The sequence below is a fragment of the Diceros bicornis genome, chromosome 3, assembly GCF_020826845.1.
Source record: "Diceros bicornis minor isolate mBicDic1 chromosome 3, mDicBic1.mat.cur, whole genome shotgun sequence".
Classification (NCBI taxonomy): Eukaryota; Metazoa; Chordata; class Mammalia; order Perissodactyla; family Rhinocerotidae; genus Diceros; species Diceros bicornis.
In genome coordinates, this window is record NC_080742.1 from 96,619,351 (window position 1) to 96,632,531 (window position 13,181).

At 62.5% G+C, this 13,181-nt stretch overlaps 1 protein-coding gene across 3 annotated transcripts in view; it reads right to left on the bottom strand.

The window, feature by feature from the left end:
- Positions 1-1,487: 1,487 nt before the first annotated feature.
- The window catches only part of KCNH2 (potassium voltage-gated channel subfamily H member 2), a 33,277-nt gene continuing 21,583 nt past the window's right edge, over positions 1,488-13,181 (bottom strand). Inside the window, exons 1-11 of one of the 3 annotated variants that reach the window (XM_058533160.1) lie at positions 11,952-12,288; positions 8,832-9,260; positions 7,930-8,317; positions 7,448-7,647; positions 6,730-6,982; positions 5,389-5,582; positions 4,991-5,090; positions 4,083-4,355; positions 3,819-4,005; positions 3,327-3,504; positions 1,488-2,033 (exon numbers count right to left, since the gene is read on the bottom strand). In XM_058533160.1, the coding sequence (XP_058389143.1) occupies positions 1,884-2,033; positions 3,327-3,504; positions 3,819-4,005; positions 4,083-4,355; positions 4,991-5,090; positions 5,389-5,582; positions 6,730-6,982; positions 7,448-7,647; positions 7,930-8,317; positions 8,832-9,260; positions 11,952-12,059 (2,460 nt within the window). In that variant the 5' untranslated portion in view covers positions 12,060-12,288 and the 3' untranslated portion in view covers positions 1,488-1,883. Of the gene's footprint in view, positions 2,034-3,326; positions 3,505-3,818; positions 4,006-4,082; positions 4,356-4,990; positions 5,091-5,388; positions 5,583-6,729; positions 6,983-7,447; positions 7,648-7,929; positions 8,318-8,831; positions 9,261-11,951; positions 12,289-13,181 lie in introns of those variants that run through there. The other 2 variants (XM_058533149.1, XM_058533140.1) reach the window with 2 other exon arrangements.

Genomic DNA, 13,181 nt, shown 5'->3' on the forward strand with positions numbered 1-13,181 from the left:
CATGTCAGGTGCCCCGAGCTCCATCTCTACCTTGACTTCTCACCATCAGCCTCACAGTGGCCTCCGCCTGTGTCTGTCTCCTGCCCGGGGCTGAGATCCCGAGAGTGTCTGCTCGCCTCCGTAGTCCATGAGCTGACACCGAAGTTCAGGAATCCCCCCAGCCAAACCCCACCCTCCACTCACAAACATCAACCCACCAGGAAGGGCTGTGTGTGAACTTCAAACCATGAGCAGATGTGTGCTCACACTCACGTGTGCACACGTGACACACACGTACATGTGTGGCAGATCCTGTCACACAAAATCACCTTCCTCCTGGCCTGCCTCTGTCACCCCTCTTCACCTCTGACCCTGGCGTCTCACCCTTCTCCCCATCTCTACACTCCACATACCCCCACCCCCAGCCACACGGCACACTGAGCTCACACAGGCCCCTCTTTGGTCACACCCTCTGGGAGAGGAGCCAGGGCCCTGTGCAGAACAGCCTGGACAGGGGGAGACTCTCTCCATTCTCTCCTACCTGCTTGGGGCACAGCGAGAACCCTCCAGGTTGCTCAGTGACCGGGGCCTCTCCTCCCAACACCAACCCCACCCCATCCCAGGCACAAGCAGTGAGAACGGCTGCGTTTGACTTTAAAGCAAGGTTAACGAACCCACCCCAAAGGGTCAGGGGTTGTGGAGTTAAGTGGGAAACCGAGGGCGCTGGAGGCCTCTGGGAGCACCTCAGCAGAGCCAGCCACTGCCCATCGGCTCTTCCTGCTGGCCGGCAGCTGCCCTGCCGCGGCCACCACAGGGCTGCTCCTCCAGGAAGCTGTGTGTCCTCACAGCCGCAGCTCCTCTGTGATCAAAGATCACAGGTGACGAAGTGATCGAGGTGATCAAGACGAGCCCATCTGCAGCCAGACCCCAGGGAGCCCTGCTCAGGGCCAGGAGAGCCAGTGCACCCAGAGTTGGATGGGTGTGGGGCCCAATTATATAGGGTCCATGTTAGTCTGGGTTAAGGTCAAGACAAGATCTAGTTGGGGGGTTGGGGGGGTGGGCCAGGACTTAGGCCAAAGACAGCCCCAGGTTAGGGTCAGCGTGGGCTGGGCTCATGAACTGTGTAACGGAACAAGAGAATGGTGCATTAGCAGTCAGTATGGCGGCTGCCTTGGGAGCCAGGATGCCATCCAGGCAACACAGCCCTGAAGGGCTAGCTGCAGGTCTGGCAGCCCATTAGGACTACCTCCGTATTCAAAACAGTCCAGGTGGTTTTCTGCTGTCTTGAATCCAGGGCCACGTGGAAGCAGGGCCCTACAGAGTCAGGAGGCACCCCCCACTGTACACACCCCACACCCAGATATCGGGGCCGCCCCTGCAGGCCCTGTGCACCCAGAGACACACCCAGATTCCTGCAGAGAGGCCAGAGCACACGCACACGCATGAATGTGAACACAGTATACAGCATGCTGACGGCCCCACCCTCCCAACACCACTAGAGTCTCCTCAGGATAATTATTTATTATTCATAGTCATCAGCATCTTCATTAATTATTCATATGATCCTTAATTATTATCCTTAACAATAAGAGCAGTAAATAGCAGAAAAGTCCATGAGGTGCCTAAGGCCCAGGGCCGGGTGCCTCCGGGCAGTTAGACCAGCTACTGCCCCCAGGGCAGTGGGGGGACCACAGACCCCCGGCCACTGCCCGGCCCTACCCCTGCCCCTCCCATTGGGACTCAGGGGACGCAGGAGGAGATGGTCCCAAGGGCTGGGGGAGGGACCCTGCCTTCGCGTTCCTCTCCCCTCTGCAGCCAGGGCCTCCTGGGCAGGGCCTCGAGGGGGGAGCCCAGGCAGTGTGCTGAACCCTGGGTGAGCCACGTGTCCACACTGGGCAGCCCCACTAACTGCCCGGGTCGGAGCCGTGTCTGTGCAGGGGCTGGGAGGTGAGGGCCCCCAGCTGGCCTGGCAGGGAGAGGCGTCGAGTGGGGCCGTCTTGAGGGAGCTCTGGGGCCCCCGGAGGGAGCTCCTCGCACGCCATGAACTGGGAAACCTGCAAAGACCACAGAGTGTGAGAGGCAAGGAGCCCATGGAGGGGGAGGAAGGGGATAGAAGGGGCAGTCAGAGGACAGAGACGGTCCAGAGAATCCAGGTGACAGAGGACAGGAAGACAGAAGAGGGCTGGAAGGACAAGGAGACAGGCCAAGGCAGACAGAGCAGGCCTCGAACCACAAAGGAGAGGCACTGAGGTGGGAAGTAGAAAAATGTGCTCTCAGGGGGCAGGAGCCCTCCCAGGTGGCTGCGAGCCGTGGGAGCTCCCACCTGATCGGGGAGAACTGAGGCCACAGCTGCTTCCTTCCCCAGGGAATGGGGGAGCTCAACCCAAACCCAACCCTGAGTAAGGAGCCCTGAACTGGGACAGAAAGAGAAACAAGGCTCTTCCTCCAATCTAGAAAGAACTCGGGGACCTAGAAACAGAGGCGGGCTGGCCGCCAGGCCTCAGAAGACCAGGGAGCGTGCCAGGGCAGGCGGGAGGGGGTTTGTGGGTGCTGACGAGTCTGCTGTGAGATCTCTGCGGGGGAGGCCGTGAAGGGAGACTGGCACATTCGCTGACGTGGGCCTTGGTGTCTGCAAACAGGAGCAGGCAGCATATGGGAGGGGGAGCAGATGCCAGAGGAAAGGGGAGCAGATCCTAGGCCTCTCTGGTAGCCAGAGGAGCCCCCTTCTCAGGGCCCAGATACAGCTGTCCTGTCAGGGGGCCAGAAACCCCCATGTCCACTCAGGAAAGGGCAAAGGGCCACAGAGGCCCATCACCAGCAGGAGGAGAAAGATGCAGGCACTACCCTGGGGCTTCACCAAGCCCTCAAGACAGCCCTGCAAAGCAGAGAGCATGAGAGCCATTGGTTGGCAGCAGAGTCAGAGCTGGGGGGTACCAGTCACAGCAGGGACCTGAGACCCTGTCCCAAGGGTGCACTGGCACCCACCACCAGGCCTCGGGCTCTGTCAGTCCCCTCCTTGGAGATACAGGTCCCATGAGCAGATCTGCCATTCAGGTGACACTAGGCGAACACACACCACTCAGCCTGCTGGTTTCCCTCACCCAGCTGTCTGGGGGCTTTGGTTTGGGGGCTCTTCTGCCTTGCCTTGCTGTGTGCCCCTTACTTCTGAAGCAGCCCTCCTCCAGGAGCACAGCCTGGGAGGAGGGCAGGAACAGGGGGGCGGTGGGAGATGTGGGGGCACTGGGGGCCAGGGCCACAAAGAAAAGGCAGCAAAGCAGAATTGGGGTGGAATCAGGGCAGAGAAGGCAGGGCTGGGTGCCAGGGCAGGAGGAGGCTTTGGAACGTACCTGAGAAAGCGAGTCCAGGGTGAGGGTGGGGATGGGGCTGATGGGCAGCAGAGGGGAGGTGGAGGTGGGGCCGGGCCCCGGGGTTGTCACAGCACTGTAGGCTGGCGGGACCAGTGTCATCTGCCTCTGCAGCAGCTGCAGGACAGTGGCCATGTCTGCACTCAGCCGGGTCTCCAGCCTGGGGCAAGAAAGAGGAGGACGCTCTGGGTCTAGGGGAAGTGGAGACACCAGTATCTGTGACTTCAGGTCCACCCTATGGACAGGCCAGCTGGTCAACCCCAGACACTCTTCATCGTAGGTGTGGCAGCCCCTGGCTCAGCTCTGAATGGAAGGAGAGGGTCAAGCTGCCAGACACACTGACAGGCCTACTTAGAGCTGACCCTCTCCCTTCCCTACAATACTGCCAGAAACGCACAGATCACATACCACCTACCAGACCTTCCCCTCAACACACAGCTGGGGCCTAAGCTGGATCCCAGGGGGCGCCCTCACCTGTTGAGCTGCCTCTGAAGCGCATCCAGCCTGCTCTCCACGTCGCCCCGTGGCCGCCGGCCGGGGCTGGAAAGAGGGATGTTGAGGAGGCTGGGGGCGGGAGCGGGGCAGCGAGGCAGCTCCTGGTACTGGCGGCCCCGACTGTCCCCCCAGAAGCTGAAGATGTTAGACACTCCCGAGAAGGCACCTGGAGCCAGAGGGCTGGGTTGGGACCCGGAGAGATGCCACGCCCCGCCCGCCCGCCGCGGGCGGCCCCCGCCCTACCTGACAGCGGGTTACAAGTGTCGCTGCTCTTCTCGCAGTCCTCGGTCAGGGGCTCCCCACCCGGCGGCTCTCCGGGGGGCCTGGGGCTGGAGAAGGGCACCAGGCGGAGGGGGCTGGAGCTGCGGCCTGGGCCCTCATCCTCACTGCTCTCGGGGCTGGAGGGGCCGCTGGACGGGCTCTCCCCCCACGGCCCCCCCGGCCGGCCCCGGCTACTCGGCCCTGCCCCCGCCCGGCCCGGCCCCAAGGCCGACACCTCCCCTGGCTGTGCCGGGTCTGTGGGAAACAGAGAACGGGCCTCAGAGAGGGCGTGGAGCGCGGAAGGGCAGAGGAGCGGGGGAGGGGAGGAGCCGGAGCAGGCTGGAAGAGGGCTGGGGCGGGACGCCCTGGTGGGTCCCCGTTGTTGCTTCTGCCTTCCCCCCCCCTCAAGCGGACTGAGAACTCCCGGGAGCGGGCCCAGGTCCTCTCCTAAGCACCGGCAGTGGCGCTGCTGGGCGGGACTCTCTGGGACCCCTGGGCCCTCGGTCCCCGTCGCTGGCCCCCTTGCCCTCTTTTGTCCTGTCTCCTGTCCCCTCATCAGTTCAAGGCAGCGCCCACCAAGACGCCAGCCCTGTGAGGACCAAAGAAGTTTAGCGACGCCCGTGCCCTGAAGGGCGGAAGAGGGCATCCTGGAGGAGGTGACAGTTCTAGTGGGCCTGAAAGGATGGGCAGCGTTTAGACAGCTGAGGTGAGGAGTGGGGGATACTGAAGATAGGGGCAGGAACGTCTATGGAGCCAGGGTGGAGCAAACACGGCCAACCCCGCGCTCCGCCCTCCTCCCCCCCTCCCCTCCACGTCCCCCTCGGCCAGTCCGGCGCTCCTGGACCCGCCCACCCTTCCCCTCCCCCCTCACCGCTCCCCTCCCCCCTCACCCTTGTCCGTGCGTCTGCGGAAGGACAGCTTGCGCTTGCGTTGCCGGTTGAAGCCACCCTCCAGTTCCGCGCTGCCTGGAGAGCCGGGGATCATGTTGGTCTGGAACCAAGAGCGGTGTCAGGGCCCTGAGGCGCCCACCACCCCCACACACCCCCACACACCCCCACACCCCCCCCCCCCCCGCGCCCTGCCCGGTCGGGCCCCAACCGCGTCATTAGCAGAGAGAAGCTGGGGCTGGCAGCCCCGGCTCTAGGGCAGCCTCCCTCTGACCCCAGACAAGGGCCGAGTCTGGGAATTCCACAACCTTGTCTGACTGGCAGGGAAACAGGCCCCAGAGGAGGGCACACAGGGAAGGGGCAGCCACCCAGGGTGCCGCCGGCTGGGGTGGCCCACTCACATCTCGCAGGTTGAAAGTGATCTCCAGGCTGGACCAGAAGTGATCGGAGAACTCGGGGTACATGTCCAGCACCTCCAACAGGTCGTCCCGGTGGATCTTGTGCAGGTCGCAGTAGGTAAGGGCCCGCACGTCCCCGTTGGACTTGCCGGGCCGCGCATACAGGTTCAGAGGCTCTCCGAAGATGTCATTCTTCCCTGGAGGCCACCGAGAGGGGAGCTCAGCCCCTGGGGTGGCAGAGGCAGCAGGCTCCTGTCTTCCAGGCACTCTCACCCCGGCTGGCCGGCACCTCCCCCGGGTCTCATCACCCACCGGCCAGCCCAGCCCCCAGAGCCAGGGAAGCACCAGCCAGCCCCATTCCCCACCCCATCACCCACCCCCACAAAGGGGGGACTGTGTAGCCAGCAGTGCCCTGCGAGGTAAAGGGCCGGGAACTAGCCAGCAGTACCAGCCTGGATGCCCCACTCTGCCCATGTCCCTGGCTTGCTTGGGTCCTGACTCGACTTCTACTCCCCAAACCCCATGTCCCAAAGGCCCTCCTGGCCCATCACCACACCCTCATAAATAGTGTTCTTTCAACTACAGATCATAACACAGTAGTGAATCAAGACCAGCATTTTGTTTACTGAAAGATAATAGGATAGCGTAGCTTAGCACAGCATAGAACAGAAAACACCAGAATGTACCACATGTAATAAGGCCCAGTGTTGTATAGTGAAACTTTGGTTTTAGCTGTGTTTGGGGGTGTTTGTAGAGTGAGTGTATGTGTTTGTACTGAACTGAGAAATAAAAACCTACAATGGCCCACCATGACACATTTCCCTAAGGTGTACAGGGCCAAGGGAAGGACAGGCGGCAGGACATCCCCTGCCCAGGCACATCTGCTCAGGTGTACAGGTAGGGCAGAAAGAAAGGGGTGGGAGGAGAGGAAGGGCAGGACTCCCTTTGCTCTGGAGATGAGGAGAGCTGGGCTTGGCTGTATCACAGGAGGCTGTAGGGAACTTTAAATTTCCTTAGTAAAATCAGGTGCAAGGCCTCCCTCCACGGCCCACCTTGGGGCATCTGGATTTGGTCCTGTTTTAAGGAAGCAAGAGTGTTGCTGCCTGGGAGGAGATCCTGAAGGGAAGCAGAATCTGGGAACCCCCAGAGTTCAGCACCCCCAACCCATGTGGGGCTCCTTTTTGCTGCCCCCCTTCGAGGGCCTGAGCTGGGGTGAATTAAAAGAGCCCAAGGTCCCTGCAGGCAGTCCCAGATCCACAGCCCCAGCGACTGTGTCCTCAGAGGGCTCGGACCTCTCCAGGCCATGGCGGGCACTTCCGGCCCAGGGGCTGGTCCCTGCCGTACCCAGGATGGCCACGACGACATCGCCCCGCAGGATCTCGATGGAGCCCCGGGAGATGAAGTAGAGGGCGGTGAGCAGGTCCCCAGCATGCACCAGCGTGTCCCCTGGCGGCGCGTGTGTCGTCTTGAACTTCATGGCCAGAGCCCGCAGGCAGCCCTTGGTGGCCCCTCGGAAGGGCTTGCAGTGCTGCAGCAGCGAGCGGTTCAGGTGCAGGCAGATGTCGGCCTGCAGGCACTCCGGGAAGCCTTTCAGCACCTGGGGGAGGTGGGCCGGCTCAGCACGCCCTCCCCTGGAACCCCACGCCCAACCCCCACCCCAGAGGCGGCCCTGGCAGGAGCATCAGGGGGTCCAGTGTAGGGGGAAGGACCTGGGTACCCGTTCCAGCTCCACCCCTTCTAGCCGTGCACCCTTGGGGATGACTCCCCCCTGCTCTAGACCTCCATTTCCTTCCGTGTAAGGTGTGGAGACCAAATCATGTTGTAAGGATTAAATGCATAGCCCATGTGCAAGGGCTGGGTTCAGCCTGCCCCAAAGTGAGAGCTCTCCCAGTAAATGAGCTCTATTAGCACAAGGAGGGTCCATACCTCTTGGGGTCCTTCTAAGTACTAACTGTGACCACCTGAACCACAGAGTGTGACGCAGGGAGGTGAGACGTGTTCACTACATGACCCTGCTCCCTTCAGCCTACCACCAGCGCCTCGCACAGCCCAGTGGCCTCACCGCGTTCATGTCGATGCCATTGGTGTAGGACCAGGCATGCTGGAAATACTCCTCAAGGCGCTGGCGCAGCGGATTGGGGATCTGGTGGAAGCGGATGAACTCCCGCACCCGGAGCATCTGCGTGTGGTAGCGGGCTGTGCCCGAGTACAGCCGCTGGATGATGGCCGACACGTTGCCAAAGATGCTGGCGTACATGAGGGCTGGGGGTGGGGGTGAGTGGGGCCATCAGCATCTGAGGGACCCCGCCCGCCCCTGCACTGGGTCAAGGACACATGCAGTCACATCTCAGTGTAAGCACACACACGCCCCTGGACTCTGCCTTGTGCCTCTCCCCTGGTGTCCCAGCCCCGCAACACACCATGATGGTGACCCCTGGCGTCTCTAAGTCCCAGGGCCCCACTCTGGCCACTCTAGCATCCTTCCTGCCTTCCTTCCCAGACCCTGGGCCACTCTCCCCCACCCATCCCAAGGGGCACACTCACAGCCAATAAGCATGACACAAATGGAGAAAATCTTCTCCGAGTTGGTGTTGGGGGAGACGTTGCCAAAGCCCACGCTGGTGAGGCTGCTGAAGGTGAAGTAGAGGGCCGTGACATACTTGTCCTTGATGGAGGGGCCGCCCAGGCCGCTGCTGTTGTAGGGCTTGCCGATCTGGTCGCCCAGGTTGTGCAGCCAGCCGATGTGGGAGTCCATGTTCGGCTGCTCCATGTTGCCGATGGCGTACCAGATGCAGGCCAGCCAGTGCGCAATGAGCGCAAAGGTGCACATGAGCAGGAAGAGCACCGCCGCCCCGTACTCCGAATAGCGGTCCAGCTTCCGCGCCACGCGCACCAGCCGCAGCAGCCGTGCTGTCTTCAGGAGCCCGATCAGCTGGGGGGGACATTCAGTGTGGGGGCAAATGAGGAGAGGGGGCACTGCAGCCCCTGGGGAACATCAGCAGTAACAGCACCCAAGGCTTCCTCCCAGGATCTCCTCATAATAATTGAAGCACCCCCACATGCCACGCCCAGCACAGAGTCCCATTAATCTTTGTGCTAGCTTTGTGACAGAGGGCTCATGGTCCCCATGGTGACAGCGAGGAAACTAGGACTCCAAAAAGTGCAACACCCACAGTAAGGTGTTTGGCCAGAGTGCCCACTAACTTTTGTGTGAATGAGAAGACAGGGGCCTCTTTCAAAAGACAAATTAGCAAAAGGCGCCCCCTCCGGACCTCTACAACCAGTGAGTAGCTGGAATAGAGGGGGAGTGGGCGTGGGCGTGGGTCAGTGGCACCCACCACGCCTCTGCAGCCCTTTCCCTCGCCACCCTCTTTGCCCCACTGCCTCCCACCACCTTCTCTCCTTTTCCCCATATCCTCCCTGCCTCTGCCTCCCTGCCGACACACCTCCTCAGAGCCAGAACCAAAGATGAGCAGGTCGAAAGGGATGGCAGCCACCATGTCAATGAGGAACCAGCCCTTGAAGTAGTGGACGGCGATGCGGCCAGGGTGGCTGACCACCTCCTCGTTGGCGTTGACGTAGGTGGTGCGGAAGTTGATGAGGATGTCCACGATGAACATGATGTCCACGATGAGGTCCACCACGGCCAGGGGCTGGCAGGCATAGCCACAGTCAGGGGCCGTGGGGACCTCTTCCGTCTCCTTCAGCAAGAAGGCGGCCGAGTAGGGCGTGAAGACAGCCGTGTAGATGACCAGCAGGAGGATGAGCCAATCCCACACAGCCTTGAAGGGGCTGTAGTGCAGGATAGTCCAGCGGTGGATGCGTGGCGCCTGCAGCTTGTACTCGGGCAGCACGTCAGCACCCAGGGACAGGACCTGCACAGGCAGGGGAGGTGGAGGTGAGGGGATGATGTCCAACCGGGCTCTAGGACAGAGGAGGACAGGCCATGGTACCTCCAGGGTAGGAGAAGGTAACATCTCTGCTGGAGCCTCCAGAGAAGAGGCCAAGCAGAGTAAGGAGGGAGGCCAAAAAGTTTCAATCAGAATGCCCACCCCTCAGCCAAATGGCTACAGCCACTGACCAGCCCTCAACCTGGGCACCACAGTTCCCTGTGCAGCACGGGGACCTCTTGGCTGGCTACCTGAGTCCAGGGCACCGTGCAGTCATGCCCAGAAGTACTGTTCCCCACCAGCGATACAGACCCACACCTATGGCTATAACTCCCACCATGGGATCTTGCCCACACCCTCCAAACACCACACATACACACACACACATCACACACACACCATGGGCTCAGTCCAGAAAATGCCCCAAAGCCATAGCCTCAGCACATAAAACGGTGGTGGTCACTGCAGTTCCCTATGAGTCCCACTGCTGGTGGCCCAGGGACTGAGGGCCTAACGGTCCCTTCATGCCACTGGCCCAAGACACCAGCCTCCCAGACTCAGGCCCCTTGGCCTCCATGGGGGAAGAGTTCAAGACACTCCCAGCCCCCTCTCCCCCCAGGCCCAGGGCAGTCCTCCCCCTTCCACATTCCTACACTAGTGCACCAAGCCCCAACCCAGCCAGAGATGTGCCTACACGTACACAGAGGGACATGCACACAGCAGACGTTCAGAAGGGACACACCTAGCCCTGCACAGGCTCACCTTCACATCCTGCCCCCTCAACAGTCAGGCGGAGGCAGGGTCACCATCCAGACCAAGTGGCAGCAGCCACAGCACTCTTTCTCCCCAAGCAAACTAGGAAGAGCTGAGGCTGGCTTTTCCTACACTGTCCCAGGAGCCTCGTCTGTCACCCCGTGCCCTCCCCTGGGCCCTCGGAATCCTCTCTCACAGACATCTGACTCAACCCGAGAGCCCCCTCCCCAAGCTCTCCCAGCCTTGCCCTGCCATCCCTGGGCAGCCCCAAACCAAGGCCTGGCCCAGCCCCTTGAGAGCCAAGGTTGCTGGCCCTGTTTCCAGCAGTCCTGAGTGCCAGAGCCCCACGCCTTCAGGCCTCTGGGCTGGGAGGGCATGGTGGGTGGAGCCTCAAAGTCTTCCATTCATATCCAAGCTGGGGAATCCCCTGGGCCCACCCTCACCAGATGGACTGTTTGGAGAACTCCTTAGAGGAAGTAACTGGAAGTTAAGATGGGCCATAGTTAGGGGTGTGGCCACCTTGGGATGGCCATGGTGGCTCCAGAGGCAAGTGATGGGTAGGGGGAGCAGCTGGGGCCTGGGGCAGGGGAGGGAGCATGTGGCTTCCAGGCCCCCCTTCTGCCCTGCCTTCACCCCAAGATGCTTGCTGCTTAAGGCAGACAGCATGGGGCAGTGGCCTTTCAGGGGTCAAGTGGGGACTGAAAAAATGGACCTAGCCAGGGCCCCTGCAGACAAGGGGGCCGAAGAAGGTAACTGCCCTTCGATGGGGCTCCTCCTGATGCCTGAGAGGCCAGGCACCCTGGGGGCTTTGCTGGACCACACCTGACAACAGTGATCTTGCCTCCCAAGTCTGCCCATGGCAGGACCAGCAACGCCCCAATGTGCAAACACATGTGCATGGGGCAAGCCTGGGACTCAAAGCCTGGACCCGCAGACCTCATCTCATAGAGACCAGGCCCAGCTCTGCTACCAGCAGCTTACCATACGGCCTCAGGCCAGGTGTGTAACCCCCCTTGACCTGCTGTCCCACAGAACACTGACGCTCATTTAAGCCAAACCCTGGGCTCCTCTGTGGGTGGGAAGAAGGCCCGATACCTGTCCCCCAGCTGGGAGAGCATGTGAGCCTCAGCAGAGACCTCAGGTGCCAAGGCAGATGGTGGCAGGGGCAGGATCCTCAGACATCTGCCATCTGCCCGGAGCCTCCTCCGGGCTCTCTGACAGAAGCCCCCTCTGGGCAGAGAGGTGGCTCCCAGGAGGTGCCTGCAGTCATCAGCCTGGGGTCCATGGCCCAGCCACCAGCACCTCAGGCTGCCCAAGAGGAGGTGAGCCAGCTGTCTCAGCTCAGCGTGCCCTCACCATCATCCAGTGGCCTCTGACCCCCACCCTCACCAGACTCCAGCCTCTAGGCTGGACCCTTGAAGCAACCCATGCCTCCCTCGCAGGCGCAGAGTCCACCTCCGGCACACAGAGTGTGGGAGCGGTGGAGCCCCAGCGCCTCCATGCCAGGCCTGGCTGCTGCTCGCCAGCCCTCTCACTGTCCCTGTCCACTGGGCGAGGTGGGGTGGGAGCAGGAGGCCGGCTCCTCTCCTCCCCAGTCTCCCTGCCATCCTCTCTGGGCACCCATTTCATTCCTGTTCTCCTCCTCCCTTTGCATTTTGAGCTAGAAGACTGTGGGCCAGGGAGGCCATGGGAGAGGGAAGCCCCCTGTTGAAGAAAGCACTGTGCACCGGCCCAGCGGCCTGGAGAAAAGCGAGCTGGAACCAAGAGCGGGATGAGCAGGGACCCGTGGCTCAAACTGTCCTGCTTCTCAGAAGCCCTCTCCCGGCCTGGAACCAGAGCCCTCTGGACTGCAACCGACTTGCTGCCGCCTGTCTCAATGCCCCAGCCCCGGGAGGGAGGGGGAGGGGCCGGGGGGTCACCTACCTCCTGGGCCACCAGGCTGGAGATGCGCACGGCCCGCCTCACCCGGCCTTTCTGGGCCCTGGGTTGCAGAGCCCCTGTCCCGCTCGCCTTCCCTGCTGGGGCCGCCATGGAGGACTTGGCTCCCCCCAGCCTGCCTGCCCTGGGGCCCGAGGGCCCAGCCAGCACCTCACCTGCGCCCCAGCAGCAGTCCCAGCCCAGGCTGCGCCCCAGAGGCTGGCGGCCTGGCCCCCAGGGCCGCCTCTGGCATGAAGCCAGGGTCGCTGGGGCTGGGCCCGGGGCTGGGGTCACCCTGGCAGTGAGCGTGGACAGCAGCCGGCCTGGCTCAGGCTGCCCATGGCCCCCTGGTGCGGGCCCCGCTGCCAGGGTGCTGCGCTCTGCCCGCTGCCAGCCCAGCAGCGGCGCCGCACTCGGAACCTCGGCTCCTCCAGCCGGCCCCTCCTCCTCCCAGGTCCCCACCCCCACGCCAACACTAGGCTCCCCGCCCTGCCCCTGCCGACCAGCGCCCCCTCCCCCGCGGCCCGCTCCCAGCTCCTGCTGCAGCCGCTCCTGCAGCCCGCGCCCCTCCCCCTCCCCCCGGCAGCCCGGACTGTCACTGCAGATTAATGGTCTCCCCGACACCCCCGCCCCGCCAGTCCAGTGTCCAGCCAGCCAGAGTCAGACACCCAGAGATGGAGAGACCGCCCAGTGACCGGCAGAGCCAGGAACACAGGCACACGCTGACACATATAGACACACACGCACAGACCACGACAACAGGACAGGCACTTGCTGCGGCCACAGGAGCAGGGCAGACACCAGGGCTCCAGGTGGGAACAAGAGAGAGGCAGGGGCGGGAGGCGGTAAGGGGTAGGCAGCCAGATATGGGGCCTCGGGTGTGGGGGAACATTCTGGAATCAAGGCCAAGGGGCTGGAGACCTGGCAGGGACTCAAAGAGCCAGAGGCGGTGGGAGCAGGGCCAGGAGGAGGGCCAAGGAAGCAGGCGGGGCCAGCAAACGGGCGCTCCCTTACTTGGGCCAACTCGGGGAGCTGCTGTGAAAGGGGCAGCAGGGGGCATCAGGGACCGGGGTGCAGCAGGTGTGGGAAAGGACTCCCACTGTCCCAGGCTTCTCACTCACTGCAGGGATCCCCACTCCTGATCCTCCGCCAGGACATGAAGAAGGAGCTGGGACGGACTGGGCAGTCGGGTGGTGCAGGCCATCTTGCTGCCAGGAGGGGACAGGAGACCAGCCT